Source organism: Pinus tabuliformis, chromosome 5_1 (assembly GCF_031772625.1).
Source record: "Pinus tabuliformis cultivar Carrire ecotype Pingquan chromosome 5_1, CPIR1, whole genome shotgun sequence".
NCBI lineage: Eukaryota > Viridiplantae > Streptophyta > Pinopsida > Pinales > Pinaceae > Pinus > Pinus tabuliformis.
In genome coordinates this window covers 12,406,867-12,427,131 of record NC_142305.1, presented here as the reverse complement: position 1 = coordinate 12,427,131, position 20,265 = coordinate 12,406,867, and the positions used below count along the sequence as shown (strand labels likewise).

General features: G+C 35.8%; 1 protein-coding gene across 1 annotated transcript; it reads left to right on the top strand.

The window, feature by feature from the left end:
• The first annotated feature begins 3,012 nt into the window (after window positions 1-3,012).
• Window positions 3,013-19,817, top strand: LOC149163293 (protein kinase STUNTED-like). The gene is made up of 8 exons (XM_089429057.1): window positions 3,013-3,165; window positions 17,570-17,786; window positions 17,915-18,163; window positions 18,334-18,494; window positions 18,647-18,723; window positions 18,815-18,962; window positions 19,065-19,214; window positions 19,421-19,817. Exons 1-8 carry the CDS (start codon window positions 3,013-3,015, stop codon window positions 19,529-19,531), a joined length of 1,266 nt encoding a protein of 421 aa, XP_089285183.1. The 3' UTR covers window positions 19,532-19,817.
• Window positions 19,818-20,265: the final 448 nt, after the last annotated feature.

The following is a 20,265-nucleotide window of genomic DNA, read 5'->3' as shown; positions in this document are numbered from 1 at the left end:
CATGTCCTGGTTCACTTGTCAGTTGCTCTTGTTGCTGCTAGTTGACACCATATACCAAGGTTAATTTTAGGGGCGAATAATCGCCCAAAGGCGAAATTTAAGGCTTTTTATATTTTAATGGGGCAAATTTTTAATTAAAATAATATTTTTTTTTTTATATAATTAGCCCATATTTTATTTAAAAATTAATTTATTTTTTTATTTTAGCCCAGGGCGGATAAACTAACCGAATTGTATTTGATCAAAATAGCCCCATTTTGATATTTGCGGAATCGTATTTGATCAAAATCGCCCCCATTTTGATTTACAGTTTGGATTTTCTGGTTTGGGAGTGGTTTGTGAGGGTCGATTTGGTCCCGGGAGTGGTTTGTGAGGGTCGATTTGGTCATGGGATGTTAGATTTATTTTGAAATGGAGGGCGGCTCCCTGTTTTGAGGGATTCAGCCCGCTGTTTTGGTGTATATGGCTCCCTGGGTTTTTGTATAAAAATGGTTTTGAAATAAGTTTTTTCATCCTAGTTCACAAATCTAGCAGCAGCAGTTTCGGTGGGATATTCTTGCATTTTCAGATTTCAATCCGCTTATTCTTCTCTGGTTTCGGTATCCATTGTTTCTTGGATTTGAATGGCTCATGCCACTGCAGCAGCAACAACAACAGTCGGTACGGAAAGTTATCAGTACTTACCCTAAATATTACAGCATTTGGATGTTTGCAGTCTGCCAGTATCCCAAGATGAATATTGTGATGGAGAAGGCAACTTCCTGCTTCTGATTCCCATGTATTGTTCGTGTTGGTTTAAATAATATTTCTGCACCATTTTTGCAGTAACTTTCTGGTCATTGTTGTTTTATCTGTTGCTTATATCACGCCTATTTCGTTAAATGTCCGTTTCTTTTTCCTTTGGTTTTCCCTTTCATTCTGTTAGCTTTCTTATAGCTGTAGATTGTGCTCATTTTTGTGCAATCCAGATGTGTTCTTGGGTGTTTTTGGTCAAAATACGTGGTCATTTTTATTTTCAGGGTTATTTTATCAGATGATAGGTTAATTTCAAATTTCAATTCGCTGAATATGTTGTGCTTCTTTGGCACAGTACGTCATATTGTTTATTGCGGTGATAAGGGCCAGAGCAGTTGGTGCCGGCAATGATTGTTGTATTTTTCATATTTTTCATTCAGGTTGATCTCGGTACAATTGTCTCAAATGTCTTTGATTGTTGTATTGTTCATATCTTTCATTCAGGTTGATCTCGGTACAGACTAGTTTGAGCTTGAGGTACTTGAAGCGGCAGCAGCTCTCTTCTCAAGCGGTATGTGTTCTAGTTCTCAAGTGTAATATGAGTAAATTTAGAATGTACTGCCGTTTGACAATACTTGTAAGCACTTTGAAGCAAATGGGCCTGAATGCTGGAAGGAAGCAAATTATCTTGCCTAGTAAATAACTCGCTTCCTTGATCATAAACATGATTGGGACCAGGATATTTTCCACGATCAAAGGTTGTTGGAACCTTCAACATAGGAAATCGCAAACATATGCATCGAGTGGCCTTGTCACATAATTTTGGTGTATCATATTGTGAGCTCAAGTTAATATGCAATGATATTTCTGTCCCTAATAATCTCTGATGGAAGAAATTCTACAGCGTACTATACTACTATTGTGGTTCTTGTGTTGATAAATCTCCTTTGCCCATTGAAATAACTACTTCAGCTAATTCTTGGTAATGATGGTCACACAATGCCCTATGAATAGTAGAATTTCCTTAAGAATCTGCAGTCCAATGAAAGAAAGTCCATCCATGTGCATATCGAAAGTTAATCCCAGTACCATCATCGATTGCACACTCAATTTGTTCCCACTGCTCTTCGCTTGTTGCTTTCAAACACAAAATAATATCTTTGACTATAACATCTTCATACATAGTATGATCAAAATTTGAACTTGGTTTTATTCCAGAGTGAAGCATGTGAGCAGATTGAGCATGCAACAAAATTTCCTCGTAGCCTTGCTTGGCATCCATAGACTCTAGAAGCGTTTCCATTCCCAATATTAGATTTCTCCTTATTATCCACAAAATTACCCTTACAGAATCAATTAAGACAATGTCATCTTTGTTGTTCGGGTCAGATTCACTAGAAGTATTTGAATATGGAAATTTTCCCATCTTTACAGAAGTATCTATATCCCACAATAATGCACAAGTCTCATCAAACCCTGAGGCATCAATGTTATCCAAGGAAAAATCCATAGCTTCTTTTATCTGATTTCTTTCCAGGGTGAAGGCTTTCAATGTGTCTTCAAATCCGCCTTTTTGTTTGTCAATTGAGGAGCGCTCTAGATCAACCCACCCACTCTTTCCAGTAGTATAAGTTGCACTACAACCTTTCTCCTTTTCTAGACTTCTCATGCCTTCCTGTTGGGATAAAAGTGGTGGTATCCATTGTCCACTTTCAGTTACCATGGTGAAAAGCCTTGTCTACAGTGTTTGAAGTAGTTTTTCTTGAGAAAATGAATAGGTTGGAAAAATGTAGTATGTATGCTCCTTTAATCTAAGGTCAACTAAGAAATTCATCAATTGAAGGTCACGTCCCCTTCCCATTATTTCTTGCTTATAAGCACAACTACAATCAACCACACACATTGCCATGGTGTCGATCATGTTCATTTGATGCTCATCGTCTTGGAAAGGAAGTGTAACCAATTCACCCTAGCTAAACTCTTGCATTTCATCCTCGGCTGCCTTACCATCTGCTTTGGTCATGAAAACAATGAAACTGATGTTCCATTGCCTTATTCGTTCTTCTTCCATTCTCGGCTGCCTCATTCTATTAATGGCATTAGGACTAGGCCAATCTAATGTCAGTGAAAGACAATTCTCATCCACCTGGCGCACTAGAAGTTCAAGCAACACTAGAGGAAACACAATTTTTGTTTAGTCTGAGGAATAGATTGAGAACCAAACAGATGACTGAGGAGCCAACTCCTCAACAAACTATTAATATTTTAAAATATATTATGGAGAAGGATACAGAGGAAGCACAGAATGTTCATATGGAGGAAGACAAGGATCTTGAAATCATAAAATTGCAAGACAGTCTCGCCAAAGACCAACTTCATATTTCCTATTTGCAAAAGGAAAATAGGGAACTAAGGCACAAAGCAGAAAAGGTAGCATTGAGAAAAGAGAGTGAATTGTCCAAGAGGCCTTATGGCCTACAACTGAATAAAAAATAAAGTAGGTAATTAATGTGGAGGAGATAAAAGAACCTAGTATGTGACTAAAGAGACCTATCACAAGATCAACAACTAAAGATAAATAACAGATGGAAGGAACCTTTCAGGCAATAGAAAAACCATTGTTTGATGAATGGAAGGAGTATCAGAGGTTGTGTGAAGAGATTGAATTCTGCCAAAGGAAAGCTGACCAAATAGTAGAGAACAATGAAAAATACAAGAAAGTCATCAATGAGACTATCAAAGAAATTGATACTCAAATTGCAGAAGCCCTAGATGGAGTTGATGGAGCCAAACAGTTCATGAAATGGACTCTTCCCCTGTGCAGGAATTTAAAGAATTATTACATGATAAATTCGATTTTGATGAGGATGTTGAGGCTAATGAAGTTGTCAAAGGCTATGAGACAGCTGAGGAAATACAAACAAACATCTGGAAGTGTGCCTACAAATCCAAAACCACAGCTACAGTCATAGCTAGCCAAAAAATCTAAGACAACCTCCTACAAAGATACTCGTCTTCATCTAGTAAACCTTCATCCAGTAAAAAAAGAAGGAGGTAATGTGTCTGAATCACAATGCTTTGTTAGTTACTAAAGGTTTCACCTTGTATAGTTGAGTGCATTTTGCAATTTTGAGGAGAATTATGGAGAAGTTTTGTAGTTTTAAATGCTAATTGGGGGTCATAAGGCATAGGTGATCGCTTGTTGGCCTTGGTTTTCTTTTGGAGCAGGAAGGACAACCCAACTTCATATATTCAAATTTTGATGCGCAATTACTACATAAGAGTTGAACTGGACAAATTTGAAGCTTGTACTTGTGGAAATAAACATCAAATGGGTCCCTCTCCACCTCAACAACCTTGTCATCATCCTCATCAACTTACTGTCAATGAGTGAAACACGTGTACATGCCAAGATGGAGCTTACTGCGCAATCCTTCACTCACTACACAACTCATACTGTATGCTTTTTCTATTTTTGTATCAAGCTCGAACCTTGTTGTTTTGATGATTAAGGATAGGAATAAAAATGAATGCATAATACATTAGTTAGTAGATAGGATAGAATTGATTTTATTTAAGGATAATGTTGCAATTTTATTAGTTTTATTTCATTTTTATTTCAGCTTTAGCTCTAAAAACATGATGTTTCTAGGTTTAGTTGGATTTGATCCACTCAATGGATAATGGATACAATGCATCTAGTCATATACATTTACTTTACTGAAAATGTATAAAAAACTAAGCAGAATATGGAAGAATGGTTGGGAATCAAAAGAGGCCCTGTGTGGGTGTGATTATGTTATTTGAATAAAAATATCAGTGTACGTTTTTGTCAATGTGGTTCATAGATTCATGTGGTATGTCTTTCAAGTTAATGTTCTTATTTTCGTGTAATTGTTAATATGAATATCTTATTACAATCTCGCTTTTAAAGTAGATTTCTGAAGAAGTTCTCTAGAATTCATCTCTCGATGCTCTGGTTGACTGTTGGTTTTTTTATTATGATGGAATTCATCCTTATTTAGGTGCTCTGTCATTGTTTTTCTTCTCAATATTTGGTAATGAAAGTATGTAGAAAAATTCATGATGCACTCTGTTGCATTTGATTAAATATTGTTATATGTTTTTCCAATTTCTTCACTATACTACAATTGATATCAACTTTGAAATGTGCCTATCTTGCCTCTGTTTCTACAGGTGGCTTATGTGAGCATTGGTGTTTCGGTTTAAAATTTTGAACTGTGGCCTTGGTTTCATGCCTCATTGGCCCTTTTCCTAAATCCTCCAACAACTCACATTGAATCTTAGGTTTCTTTTCAGATCTGGTCTCTGTAGTCCATGAGCTTAAGTGTTATTTACCTTTAAACTTTTTTTAATGAGGGAGCCCCCTCCAGTTAGAAAAGAACCAGTTTCTAGCCAAAATTTGTTTGTGGTCACCCCTATAAACCCTTTCTCAGCCTAGAGGTTCAATTATAGGGTGCTAACATATGTCACAAATTTCTATTTACATTTTCTTATTATATGACATATATTTTCGGTCACAGATTTGGAGATAAGGCTAGAAAGTTAACAAATGATGGGCTTGGAGTTGTAGGCCATATGGTTGGTATGATTTGGAACATTTATAAGATTATAAAGGCTCTAAATCTAAAAAAAATAGTGAAGGCCACAACCTTCGTAAAGTCTACAGCAAAATAAGAAGAAAATGCTACTAAAAGAGACAAAAAATCAAAAAAGGTTGGAGAAATTTTGACCTTATGTAGTATGGATTTTCCTTGTTGTACAATAGAAATAAAATTGTCATATATGTTGATTGAAGTGAAACTCATCTTGGTGTAAAGAACCAGGCATCATAACCTCTCATAATTCTCAATCTTGCTCACTCTAATCCCGTTACACTAACCTTGAATTTTAACATTGTATTGGAATTTATCATCTCTTATTCTCACTGAGACGATGGCAAGGAAAAATTTGGTTAGCTAGGGGCACTCTCTTCTCTGTTGATTTATTTCTCGTCCCCGTCCCTCAGTGACGATAATATGCACAAAGAATAAAACAAGTATAATATCTTATGTATGGTCCTAAAGATCTTGAGAAATCTCAGCACTAGAGAAATCAATAATTAAAACTCATTTATTCATTGCAGAGGACAAGAAATCAACTGTAAAAAAAAACCAGGCACTGTAAAAAAAACCAGCCTTATTTTTGTTGATCTGTGGAACCTTAAGAATTCTTGGACGTTTGACTTTTTCAGGTTTTCATGACCCTCCATAGGCATATCTAATTTGATGGCATACCTGAGTTGAAGGATTATCTATATCTTGGAATATCATGTGATAAAAGAAATTCTTGTATGTAGTGATTTGACCTTCGAAATAATATATGCAACATATCTCAAATAAAAATTCATTTGTTGTCATTGGTGGCTTGCCAAGTCAATGAAAGCAAGGTGTTGTTATTACTCCCACTAAGGTTCAAGTCCTCCAATGACATGCTCATACCCATGATAATATGTGTGCCAATGCTTATGAGAAATGGGCAGATCCAGGTGTAAGTTTCATCTAATATTGGTAGAATAAACAACCCACACTCGTGGCATTTTAACCAAAGGGTTCTCTCATAGAATGGCAGTGTTTTTTATTTATTCACTATCCCCATGATAATGTGTGTGCCAATGCTTATGAGAAATAGGTAGGAAGTGTAAGTTTTATCTAATATTGGCAGAATAAACAACCCCCACTCTTGGCATTTTAACCAAAGGGTTCTCTCATAGAATGGCAGGGTTTTTTATTTATTCAATATCCCCATGATAATGTGTGTTCCAATGCTTATGAGAAATAGGTAGGCCCAAGTGTAAGTTTTATCTAATATTGGCAAAATAAACAACCCCCACTTCTGGGGTTTTAACCAAAGGTTTCTCTCATAGAATGGCAGGGTTTTTTTATTTATTCAGTATCCAAAATAAAGCAATTGCAGCTTCATTGTATTGATCGGAGGTGCTAAGTCAACCAAAAAATATTTCCTTATCTATTTTGACCACTCATCAAACATTCAACAATCAAGTTCTAGATGAATAAGACCACCACCACCTCATGCATCATCCGCTATTGAGTACTGTTTCAGGAGTTCAATTTAGACATCCAAGATAATCTTAGAAAGATAACATAATTGCAGATCATCTATCATAGTCATTGAATTGAGTAGAAGGGAACCCTGATATGGTCCTGGAGTGCACCTGTTTGCAATCAGCAAAAGGACACCATGGTTCGCTAATATAGATAACTTTGGTGTTGGTGGGGTGTTGCCACAACCTTTTTTGAAAATGATCACAGATCATTGGTGAAACAAAGTGCTGCCTTGAATTTCCAGGAGCTTGTACAAACAAGATATTGATTATGTTCTGCAGAGATGTGAAAGAGAGGATGAGATCTATCACATTTTGAGCATATGCCGTGGAGACCTTTCTGAAAGACATTTTGCAGCCCAAAAGACTACACACAAAGTGCATACTGTTGGCCATCTGTTTTCAGAGCTATAGAAAAGTACGCATGGTCATGTGATTATGTCTAGAGACTGGGAAAATTTTCAAAAGACAGGTGCTACACCCTTGCAGCTAGTTCTAGCCAGACCCTTTTCAAGAAAGGGTATTGATTTTGTAGGCCCTATTTCACCTGCCTCAAGGAATATGAGCTGTTCTTGTTTTCCTTGATTATCTTCTAAGGAAACTGGTCTAGAAATGAAAGAAGCCCCATCAGAGGATGCTGGTCTCTAAGTATATTTTTTGCTACTGGTCTAGAAATGAAAAAAGCCCCATCAGAGGATGCCGATCTCTTCTAAGTATATTTCTTGCTACAAGCATAAGCAGTAGCATATGAAAAAACAATGAAAAAAATGCAGGCTGTCATTTCAAACAAAACACATAATTCAAAAAACAAATACAGAATACCCCTAACTACTTCAAAATGTTAACCAATTACAAGGGGATGGGAAAAAACAAGTTGACATCAATTTTCTGTCTAATGGGAATGAACATTTTTCATATCCACTAAATTTTTTAACGATATCGCCAATGCTTGCAAAATATAAATTAAATTATGATCGTGACTCATGCATGTATTCAACTTGTTAATTGGAAGAACATTAAAATTGATATAGGTTATGACTAGGTAATACCATATAATTAGGCAATTTTCCTTCTTTCGTGCTGTCCTTGAAACATTTCCAATCATAGACCTAAACATGCCAGACAGGTTTTTCAAATATCTTAGAATGAGCAAGTGAATTTTTGACCACCAGTTAACTGATTTTTTTACAACAAAAAAACTGTATGTTTGCTAGTTCAGAGACAAGTGCCATGAGAAAGTAGCCATAGAACAGAATTAGGAAGGTCGCCATAAAATAAAATTCACTATATATACCGTATAATTTGGGCAATTTTCCTTGTCTTTAGTGCTGTCCTTACTAGATTTTCCACAAGTTCTTACAACAGTCTATATATTACAACTAAGTACAATGTGGAGAATAGGAAATGGAGAGAAAGTGAGAATAGGTGAAGATCCCTAGGTGAGGTTTAAAAGGCTCTAGGAGATTAATGAAGAAACTATTGAGACCCTGCATAACAATGGCACACAATCAAGCTGATATTGTGGATCCAAATTTGACCACCATGCAGAAACAGCACTAGATATCAGCAAGGTCAACAGGTTTGGAAGGATATTCGTTTGACAATCGAGTTGGCTATGTTAACAACTTAACATATTGCAACTAAGTACAATCAAAATTAGAGATAAGGAGGATGAATTAAATTGGTCTAACAACCTTGATTCAGTCGGCTACACAGCAAAGCTTCGTTACAAAGCAGTGCTCACAGAGAAAACACAAGGGGAGCCAGTATGCTGGTAGAGAAGCATATGGAAAATCAAAGACGAAGTCAAAACTAAGTTGTTTAGAAAAAAGATATTGAAATTTAACTGAGGATATAAACCTAGGATACCTACCACAGTCCGGGTAGAATTTGAATATTTTTCTAAATTCTTAACCAGACCATATAAGGGTTCCCCTACATATTAGCATCACTAGTTGTACTTTGTAGTCCCATTTACCTATCTGTCAGGCTCTATTTAGACTTAAATAAAATTATCTTGCCTTATCTACATTGTTTCTCAGCCTTATATCTTATGCTACAAAATTAGATAGAACTTTGTAATAAAGGCAGGACAACCTTTCAATCTGAGTCTTGACTTGCAGCATCCTACAAGTTGGTCAGGCTTAAATTTTTTTGTTGGCAGGTATTGAACGATGATACTATATCTATAAAATATATTTCTTCTATACTAACTGTATTGCCTAGAATATTTTGGTCATTGAAGTTGTGGGTTGGCAGGCTCTAATAGCCCACTTGGAGCACAACCCCTTGAAAAATTCGGCTTTAAGAAGAATTACATGAGAAAATTGCTGTCACTTAGATGTCAGTAAAAACAGGTAGGTCTTTAGACTTTTGATCATAGTTGAGAACATTCCTGAGATAACTTTCTTTGATACTCCAGACTATAAAATTTCTAAGAATGCTGCAAAATGGAAAAACTGGAACTAGACATGCTTAAACCTTCTGCACTCCTCAAAATAGTTCCGCTTACACTGTTTGATTTATAAAACAGAGAATGCCAAGCCAACTGAGCAATGGCATTCATCAACTCCTATATCTTCAGACTTGATTGTTTCTCTTGAAGTCTCATCTTCCGAAGGCTAGTGATTGGTCAGAAAGAAGCCTTGACTTTCAGTAGATGAGCTTTTCTCTAAACAAACCTCTTGATGTGGAAGTAATAGTGGCTTTCCTTGACCCTGTCAAGACTTCCAAATTAAGCTTTCCATCTTATTATATTTTAACCATTTATTTTTCACATGCTAAGGGATGGAGGCTCTACCCTTTCCATACTTAGATTTCTGGTTGTTCAAATTTCTTCCTCAGGTAGCAATACCCTTTCATTTGGCTTAGCATTAGCTTTTGAGTTTTGGGCATGGTAGACATACTGTAAGCTGGCTTGGGAGGAGGGGACCAGGTCCTGAATCCTATCAACCAACTTCTGTAGGAAATTAGGAATAATTCAAATAAAGTGATGTTGTTTCAATGTTATACAAATGAATTATTATATTTTATGTCTTAAAATTTAATAGTTTCCCATTATCATTGTTAAATAATTTTTGTGAAATTCCATTTTGCCTCAAAATTCAATTTCTGATATATGTTCTTTCAATGTTGACTCAACAATTATTTTGCAAAGTATAATTCTATTTTCTATGAACAAGTGAATTTATATGAAGCATATCTCAACGCTTGAAAACTGTTGATGCAGGTTTGCAGATCGATTGGAAATTTTACTTGTGGAATATTTAGTGAGATGTCAAAAGATAATCATGGGAAGAAACCATCAAGGCAAACAAATGTATTATCATACTTTCAAAAGGCTCCATCCAAAAATACACATCCTCTTCATGATTCAAGCTCCTTTGAACAATCTATTACTGAGAGAGAGGTTAACTCTTGTGGAAATGCATTTGATATCCATACGATGGATGAAGAAATAGGTTCCTCAAGTGGTCAGGGTGAGATAAATGCAGTTTCAACAGAAATTGGTGATGAAAATGTTAAAGATTTTTCCTTGGAAAGTGACACAATCCATTCGCGGAAAAGGAAAAGAGGCTAGTGGGCCATAGGAAGACGATTCCAAGAAAATTGGGTCTCAAGTTTTCCATTTATTGAAGAAATACCTCCTACAAATGAGAAAGAGCTTTTCCGACAAGTTAGATGTATTGCGTGTAGTTGGAAAACTCAAAAGGAAGTGAAATTTTAGATGAAGCTAGATACGGTACAAAAGCATGCAGGAAAGGTGTATGAAAAGAAAATTGTAAATGGTAAAGAGAAATCTATTGTTAGATGGAAATCTTCCGAGGAATGTCGACATGTTGAATATGCAGAAGAATATAAAAAATATTTATTATGTAAGAGGAAACTTGAGGCGGACGGAGGAACCATCATATCTCTATTTGAAAAGACGATGGAAAGAAATTTGTTATCCAAGACGATACAATTGAGCACTGTATTTCACATCTTATCTAAAGGTCGTCCTATGACAGATTATCCAGATCACATGAAATTACTATCTTTTCTTCAAGTGCCAAACTTTCCATCTTCTCATTGGTCTGTAACTAGTGGTTGGGGATGGGCAGGATATCTAGCTCAAGTAGAAAAGGATGATTTGAAAGAGAAGATTGCAAATGCTAGGTTTTTGGCATTGTCTTTAGATGAGGTTACAGCTATAGATAATACTTCATGGATTTGCATGAGCATTTATATGGTTAATGACCATATTAGACATTCCTATCTACTTGGGATTAATAAGATGAGAGAGACTTCTACAGCTGAAAATATTTATGAACTTGTTCTTAATGGATTGAAGGAAAGTGGTATGGATGAATTAATGATTGCAAAAAAGTTGGTATGTGTTGGAGCAGATGGAGCAGCGGTAATTCAAGGACAAAGGAATGGCCTTTGTGTTAGGCTACAACTATCAGCTTCACCATATATGCTTAATATTCATTGTATGGCTCATAGGATGAATCTTGCATTTAAAATAGTAAGCAAGTTTCCATAAGTTTCAAAAGTTGAAGATCTTGTACGTGAGACTCATGCATACTTTTCTCGTAGTCCCAAACGATATTTAGAGTTTCAACAATTTGCAGATGGTATTACGGATGGAAAAAAACTACTGAAAGATGTTGATACAAGATGGATCTCATTAAATGGACCAGCTCAAAGACTATTTAGTGAGTTCAAATCTTTGGTAGGGTTGATGTATGAAAATCGCTATAATGTAGACAAAGCTCAAGATCTTCTTTCTCAACTAACTAATATAGACATTATTGACATTGGCTGGAATTCTTCCTATGCTACATGAAATGAATATCCTCGTGAAAATGTCTCAGAATCGCACAATGTATATTGCGGAATACACAAATGCAAGAAAGTCAGCATGTCTTGCATTGGATAATTTGTATATGATGCCAGACTCTTTTACTGGTCCAGAGTTTAAAAGTTGGACTGAGATCATCAATATAGAAAATACTGAAAATTTTTTGACCTTTGATGAAAAAGGGATACTATGTATCGTAGTGCGTGGGTATATGGTTCCCTTTCATTATATTAGTAAGACAGGACGAATCACCAAAGATTGCCCCGTGTCAAGAGACCAATTTGATAATATTGTGATTTCAGTGAGACAAAATTTGATAGAAATTGCAAGATCACTATCATTAGAGATAAGAGAACGATTTCCTCGAGATGAATTGTTGGAGGCCATGTGTGTGGTATACCCTCAATATTGGAATAATTGTCAATGTCGAAGAACTTTAAAAGCTGATTTTCAAAAAAGATTAAAATGTTTAGTAGACCATTTTTGCAAGAAAGTCTGGATACATGGAGAACAAATTGAAGGTATTTTAGATTCATCAAAATTGTATCAACAAGGTGGACGCTTTGCTGAAACAATGTGGAAGCAATATCCTTTTTTGGAGAATCCTAATGAAAATGGTGCTATAACAAGATTATGGACTACTTTAAGTGCTAGCCAATACCTGCAAGAAAACATATCAGAATATTTCAAATTAGCAGATTTGTGTCAAACCATGATTTTGGGATCAGTGGAGGATGAGAGAATGTTTAGTGCATTATCATTCTTGAATTCAAAGTTGAGGAACAAGCTTGATAAACATGTGGATACATGTTTAAGATTATATGTAACAAAGTATGACATTGACAATTTTCCATATGAAAGAGCGCTAACTCTTTGGCGATCAGATTGTGATAGAAGGGGAGAAAACAATATAATAAATCTATCTAATGAACTTGATATAGAACATAATGTTTTGGAGGCTCATAATGACAGTTCATTTAGAGAAGATCATGTTCACAATTTAGAAAATGAGGACCAAGATGAGAACTGGGAAATTGAAATACCCTAGGACTCTTATTTTGGTATACATGTTCCATTGATCATGCAAAATTACTATATGTCAACTTCAGGTAAAAATAGGTTCTATATTTGTATTTTTCATTGTAACATTGCAGCAACATTATTTTGATGTGTGTTATTTTAAGATTGATGTTTCATATTTAATCATTACATTGTTTGTTTCTTATCTGTGACAGGAAATAAAGCTGGATTTGGTGAGTTTGGGACCTATTTCTTTTCATTTGCTAGCCATTTCTTGTCAGTGATTTGTCAGCCATGTTTTCAAGTCTTTTAGGTACTAAGTTGTTCAGGTCCCCACATGTCCTTAGGACCATTAAGGGATGAGATAACATGAGTCAGTCCAACTCATGCCCCGAATTTACTTTTTACCTATTGATGTAAGTGTTTTGTTACCACTTATCACCAACAAAATTCTACCATAACATAAACCAACTTGAAGACGACACTTCTCATCTTCCTTTTACATAAATGCTCTATGGATCTCCCTACTATACTTTTCCGAGACCAACGTCCCTTCTTGGTAGGTCTCTCCACCATACCACTAATCACACAATAGTAACTACTGCCTTCTATAAATCTCTCTAGTCTCAGTTATTTGTGTTCCTGTCACACTCGACCAATATAATCTTGCAGGTCTACTTTTTTATCATATCTTTATTTTTTGTTATTTTGTGTATTTAACATTAGTACCATCCAAGAGTAACGAGTTAGTGTCCTTTGGATTTGATCTTTGATTTGAAATGAAGTCAGATTTGATGAAGCTGGGACCTATTTCTTTTCACATAGACAGTGTCCTAGTATTAAATGATAAATAACTAATTTAAGAAGTCTAACGCTAAGCAACAATGGGCTTATTCAAGTACATTAAATTGCGTTGATGTCTAGCTCTAATATCTTAGAAAATTTTAGCAGTTTGTTTGCTGCTTGTTTAGAGGATTTTGTCAAGTTTGAAATTTTTGGTTTATTTTGGTCATATTTTTTTAGTCGCTTGACTTATTTCATGCATAGATCGACAGATCTAGTTTTATTTTTATAATTATTGTTGTTTTCTTTATATATTTGGTGGTTTGAGGAAAGATATTTGATTTCCTTTCACTTTGTGGCATGATTTCAACATCTTCACCTTTTAGAATATAGTAAAATATTATTCTTATTTTATGTTTTCTTGGAAAAGAATTATTGATATTTGGAAAGGGAAATAAGCCCTAGGTAGCTAAGCGAAGAGAAAAATGGTCTATGTACTAGGTTCCTGCGCATTCATCGTAGGAGACCTATTGGCATGAGACCGACATTCCTTTTATGCAATTACACTTTTTCAAGGCGGAGCTGAGTTTGCTGACTTGGGAAGAACACTGACAGCTGATCATAATGCTAAGGAGATTATAATGTTGGTTTCAAAAACAAGATTGTGAAAATTGTTTGCACTAGTTCTTCTTTTGGTCATATTTACTACCAAATTTGTGTCTTGCTGATTTTTTACATTTGTAATGACCTTGTGCAGAGATGGTTTGAAGAGCCCGATGTTAGAGTGTGAAGACTCTCTACAAACCACAAGGACTACATTTTCTTGGAGGGCACTCGATGTTCTTGGTGTTGCTGAGTCTCTTCGCTCGAAGCGTAAATGGATACAATGGTATGGCCATAACATCACTTAATTTGATCCTCTTTACTAATCTCCTAATATCATTTCAATACATCAAATTGCTTTGTTTTCATGGAATCCAAAGATACATCAGTAATGTTATTTTGTCTTGGAAATACTAAATTATTTTGTTTTGATATCACCCAGTTTGAGTTGTTCTTTGCAACTACCACTTGATCATTTAACAAGCATTTGAAATTCAAAGTGAAATAAAGCTCTTTTAGTTTTTTTCCAGAAGAAGATTAGATGTTGATTGATTTCATTTTCCAACAAATGTGGTATTTAAGTTACTTTCTTCTTGCAAGTCGATTTTATCGTTATTAGTACACTGCTAGTAGATTTGTTTGACGTGATCATTTTCTTCAATTTCAGGGTCGACTAGCTTAATGATAGTGTCCTTTTGCTTCAGCTCATGTTCATTCATCAGTTCTCAATTGATTCTCTCTGTGTTCAAAATGGATTCAAGTAGCTTAGGAATTACATCGATTTCCATGTTCATTCATCAGTTCTCAACTGATTCTCTCTGTGTTCAATGGATTCAAGTAGCTTGGAAATCACATCAATTTCCTTTTATATTGTATTAAAATGTACAGGAATGTCATAGTGGAATTGCTTTCCACAACAATACTTCTTTGTAACTATGGACTTTATCTCAACTCAACTGGATTTCATTTCTAACAAGAGATTTCCTTAATAAATTCCTCTTGACAAATTTTTCTGTTATAAAACTTTGCAAAAGCATACCCTTGGTATAGCTCACTACACAAGAAAATTCATTTTTGAAGCATAATTCTTATACTTGCAACTTTCATTTCTCTGTATAGACTTTCTAGAAAATAAATTGCGTGTAAAGAGTCTATATTCCACTCTTGGATTCATTTTGTTCGAGAGTTATGTGAAGGACTAACGAACCTAGTAGTCACAGGACGAAACAAACCCTGAGGCAGTAAAAATTTGTACATGGGTCCACATTTGCTCCCGTTATGGTCCTTACAGAGAGTGCATTGAAGGTAGGTATGTTGCAGTTGGTAGAATATGACGAATGTGCTCCCTTCATGTTCTCTAAGACGACAACTTACAATTATTTGACAATTTCCTCATCCAAATGATTTTGAATGAGTAATTTCATCTAAATTTAACTGATTTTCAAACTGGGATTTAGTCTTCTTAATTTAACTGATTTTCAAACTGAGATTTAGTCAGTGTTATTGAGGAGTGAAATAGAAACTGATTTTCTCTTGCAGAGAATAACAAGGATTGGTGTGAGCTTATACTCTGCCTTATAGACCTTCAAATACAAATAAGCTCTTGTATCCCTATTTCAATCACATAATTTAAATGAATATAATGTCATTTTATTAGAAAAATGCAATGAGTATGAAATAGATCATCAGAATGGCCACTGTAGCCCAGGCTGGTGAGAACTTGAGTATTTTATATCTGACTAAACACATGCACATGAAAAGAAACATCACCTGACACAGACATGAACAAGATAGAATCTAGATATTAGAATTTTGGGGAAAAACAATTGTGCCTTAACAGAGAGCTTCTTATCCTACACCACACATTTCACTCTTTCAAGGTGGAGTTACAAACTGAACATGCAATGACTGAGCTGCATGGTCACCAAAGTTGTAACACACCCAAAAAAACAATGCTTCATATTGGCTTCTCAATTATGTGTGTTTAGCATTAGTGATATAGTCTCTTCTGAACTTTTATTTCAAGTAGAAATTTGATTAAATTTCAGAAGTGCAAGAAATCACAGAAAACCCTCCGGCAGTAAATTGATAGGAGAAATCTTCAAAAAAACCTGGAAGCTGTCCTGTTCATATTGTCCTGGACTGTTCATCCCCTCTTCTACAATTTCTCTCTTATAGATGCATTCTTTGATTGTTCAAGGCCTCCTCCTTAATGACATTTGAGGGATAATTTTGCCTCCTTCCTTGTCTTAACATAAACTTGGTTTTGTTATCCATCTTTCACATGGCTGCTAGGATCCATGGTCACTTCTGAAAATTGCTTGCAAGGTTATCTTGGCTTCATTATGCATTGTTTTTTCCTTTTGGAAACTCATCCTTCCTTGAGGATTGTCTAGCATCTACTACCTCAATTTGGATTTCTTGGATCAATTTAGTGCTGTCGTTCTCCGTTTGGACCAGTTGTCCATTCTCCTCACATGCAAAGCATGCATTCACATAAAATTCACCAATTTTAAAAATAAAAGGTTACCTGGCCTCTTCTGATGCCTCCAACATCAAATTTTGTCTTCCTTCCATGCTTTAGGAAGGTACTCCTTCTCTTTCTTCTATTCTTATGACAACTATGAATGATTGTCCCTCTTGAAAATCCTTATCATCTGCATCTATACACATAGCATCAGTATCATAATCACCAAGCTCTTTAGCCCCATATGGTATATATGTTACGAGCACTTCTAGCTAACCTCCCATGAGACTTTCATTTATTGTCTCATCGACATCCTCTTTGTGTAGCTCCCTCTACTGTTATGATGCTTTTTCCACCATATCTTCTATCAACAAATCCATGTTGATTTGAACTCTTTATGCAGTCCATGAGACTCTCTGATAGTCTCTCTTCAACATCTTCCTCATCATCAAGGACTATTCCCTGCTCTGGTTCAAAATAGTGAACTAATTCAACTTTAGGCTCAACAGGTGCTTCATCTTCCTCCCTAGCTTTCTAGCTTTAGGGGTCTTCCTCTTAAAATCTTTTTTCTGACAAGTAATTTGGCCTTCTTCCTTAGGTCCCATCTCTACCTTTGGTATTCTCTTTCAAGCCTCATTTTGACTATGTTGAATCTCTCCTTCAACTCATAAATCTCCTTTTCAATTTCTTCTTTACTCATGCCATTTTCCTTGGCATGCTTCTCCCTTTTGTTATGGCATCCATGAGAACTGGTTAGTAGTGGGTAGTTCTTAACCAAAAGGTTCCCAAAAGGGTGACTTCGGGACTGATTACAGAGAAAGGAGAATCAGTACCTGGATGGCCCCTCTTACGTGGAGCCGATTCACTGACCAAGCTTCCTACTCCACAGTCTACATCAAAACAAACATCTGTAGTTGAATGGGCACTACAGTTGCCAAATAGGCTTACACAGGCAACTGGAGAGCTTCATTTGAAAGGACAGATTATGTAGAAGGTTTGCAACTATGAACATGAAGCTCGGTCTTCAAATGAGGTAGCACCAATTGAAGCATGCTCTAAAGAAGAAGGGTTTCCTTGCAGTCAGCAGAATGATTCTGATCGAGAAGAAAATTGTTTGGCAAGGAGATTAGAGTTCCTTTGTCTAAGTAAAACCTGCAGGCATTTTACATATCAGGAGTTGCAATCTGCTACTTCTGGTTTTTCAACAGGTTGCATTTGTAGTTTTCCTCATGGAGTTTTTCATTTCTGTGCTTCTGTTTTGAATGGGAAATTTCCCTTGAAATGTATATTAACCTTGTGAACTCAATTCAATTATGTAACATCCTTATTCTTGCAGGGAATTTTATAGGAAGAGGAGGCTGCAGTAAGGTGTACAGAGGATTTCTTCCTGATGGACAATCGGTGGCAGTGAAAATCTTGAATTCATCATCCAAAACAGAGCAAGAGCTTCTTTCTGAAGTTGAGATTCTTACTCTATTGAAGCACAACCATGTCATTACACTTATCGGTTACTGTGCAGAAGGCCTTAACCGCCTTCTGGTGTATAATTTTGTATCCAGAGGAAACCTTGAAGAGAATCTCCATGGTATATACTCAAAGTATTGCATTTTAAGAATCATGAAATCGTGTAGAAATATTAAGCAGTAGTACGTTTTAAGCATCATAGTGTTATGTATTGTATGGCAGGGTCTTTCATTTTCTCTTTTCTGAGATTTGATTATAGTCCTAGCTATTGACTATGTATATATTTTTCAGGAGGAGAGGAAAAGCCAATACTTCCTTGGAAAGTGCGATTAAAAGTGGCTGTAGGAGTTGCTGAAGCATTAGATTACTTGCATAATGGCTTTTCTCAATCTGTCATTCATGGAGAGGTAAAGTCTTCCAATATCTTGCTTTCTGAAGAGTTTGAACCACAGGTATAAATCTTTTTACTGCAAGAAGAATCAAGACTAAATTGCACAATTCAGTATTTGAAGAGATCTTAGTGATCTAGACTTGTAAACTGAAACTTGGAATTCTGCACTAATGAAAAATTTCAACAGAATTAATGTGCGTGTTATTATAATAGTTGTCAGATTTTGGGCTAGCAAGGTGGGCACCAACATCTTCATATATCACTTGCAGCGATGTTTTAGGAACATTTGGGTATGTAAGCATCTTCCCAGTTTCGATTGGCCATTTTCAGATTAAAGCTATCCAATTTGTAAATTCACTAATTGTGATTGTAGTTTGACAGGTATCTTGCTCCAGAATACTTTGTTTATGGAAAGGTTAATGAGAAGACGGATGTGTATGCATTTGGTGTGGTCCTTCTTGAGCTAATAACTGGAAGGAAGCCAATTGATACAACAAGTCCCAAGGGTCAAGAAAGCCTGATTATGTGGGTAAGTCCTGGTTTTTATAGTTGACTCTCTTCTTCATGTTTATTTATATTGATTATCCTTATTAGGGGCTCATGTTTAACCTTCTGTAAATGTTGAAACCAGGCAAGACCACTCTTACAGGATGGGAATATCGAAAGTCTTGCTGACAAATGTTTGCAAAATGTTTATGATACAAATGAAATGCATAGAATGATGCTTGCTGCTACGCTTTGTCTAAGGGAAACATCTCATTACCGTCCTTGCATGAGCCGAGTAATTTATCTTCCTCTATTCATTTCTATATGCTTCAGGGGCTTGTTTTTACTACCTTGTGTGTTTTTTGAGGGTATTCTTTACCTGCAAAAATTACTTTAGGGTGCAATTTCTCTTACATTTTCTTTTAGCTATAAAACACTCTATGTTAACCACATCTGTTCATCTCTGCTTACTCTTTAATACCAAGATATGATTAATGGCAGATTTTAAAACTACTACAAGGAGAAGATGAGAGGACTGACTGGGCGTGGTGCCAGAATACAATGATCAAGGATATGGATACTTCAGATGAGGATGACATTGTTGAAAATTAGGGGGGGCATGATATATAAACCCATCTCACCCTTGCCATGCTTGGGGTGGATGATGATACGGTATCACTTAGTAGCACAGATCATAGTGTGGGCATTTTGCCAACAAACAATTCTTTGGAAGATTACGGACTGCGCCGATGTAGCAATTCATCAAGCTTTTAATTCAAGATTAAAAGAAGTGAGTTTTGTTGCCAGCAATACATTTGTTTATGGTTGCTTTATAAGTTTCCCATGGCCACAGTGGTTTCATATTCTTATATGGCCAGGAATGTGACGTATTATGCTAGACCTCAAAGAATAGCTAAGGATTGTATGAAAACTAGGGGATTGAACAATAACATTGACTTCGTTAAAGCATTCCTTGAAGTTAGAAGCAAGCTCATGGGCGGAAAGGAAGATCAAGATGTCAGTACTCCATTATCTTGGATGCAGATCTGAGCAATGTTTGACTAGTTGGCATCTTTTGTTCGCATGCTGATTTTTTCAGTGTCGTGTCCACATTTCTACTTTTTACTGTCAATCTCATGTAAATAGTGAAAATGGATCTACGGTGTTCATTACACTGCTCTGGGTAGACAAGTACCAAGAAGAGTAACTTTTTGGTAATGCTTCTTTGTAACTATGGACTTTATCTCAACTCAACTGGATTTCATTTCTAACAAGAGATTTCCTTAATAAATTCCTCTTGACAAATTTTTCTGTTATAAAACTTTGCAAAAGCATACCCTTGGTAT

Bases quoted from the DNA above. Each gene is read 5' to 3' on its own strand.
- LOC149163293 (XM_089429057.1), top strand. From the start codon at position 3,013: ATGGAGAAGGATACAGAGGAAGCACAGAATGTTCATATGGAGGAAGAC. The intron at 18,164-18,333 runs GTATATACTCAA...TATATTTTTCAG, and splicing joins CCTTGAAGAGAATCTCCATG to GAGGAGAGGAAAAGCCAATA. The intron at 18,495-18,646 runs GTATAAATCTTT...TTATTATAATAG, and splicing joins CTGAAGAGTTTGAACCACAG to TTGTCAGATTTTGGGCTAGC.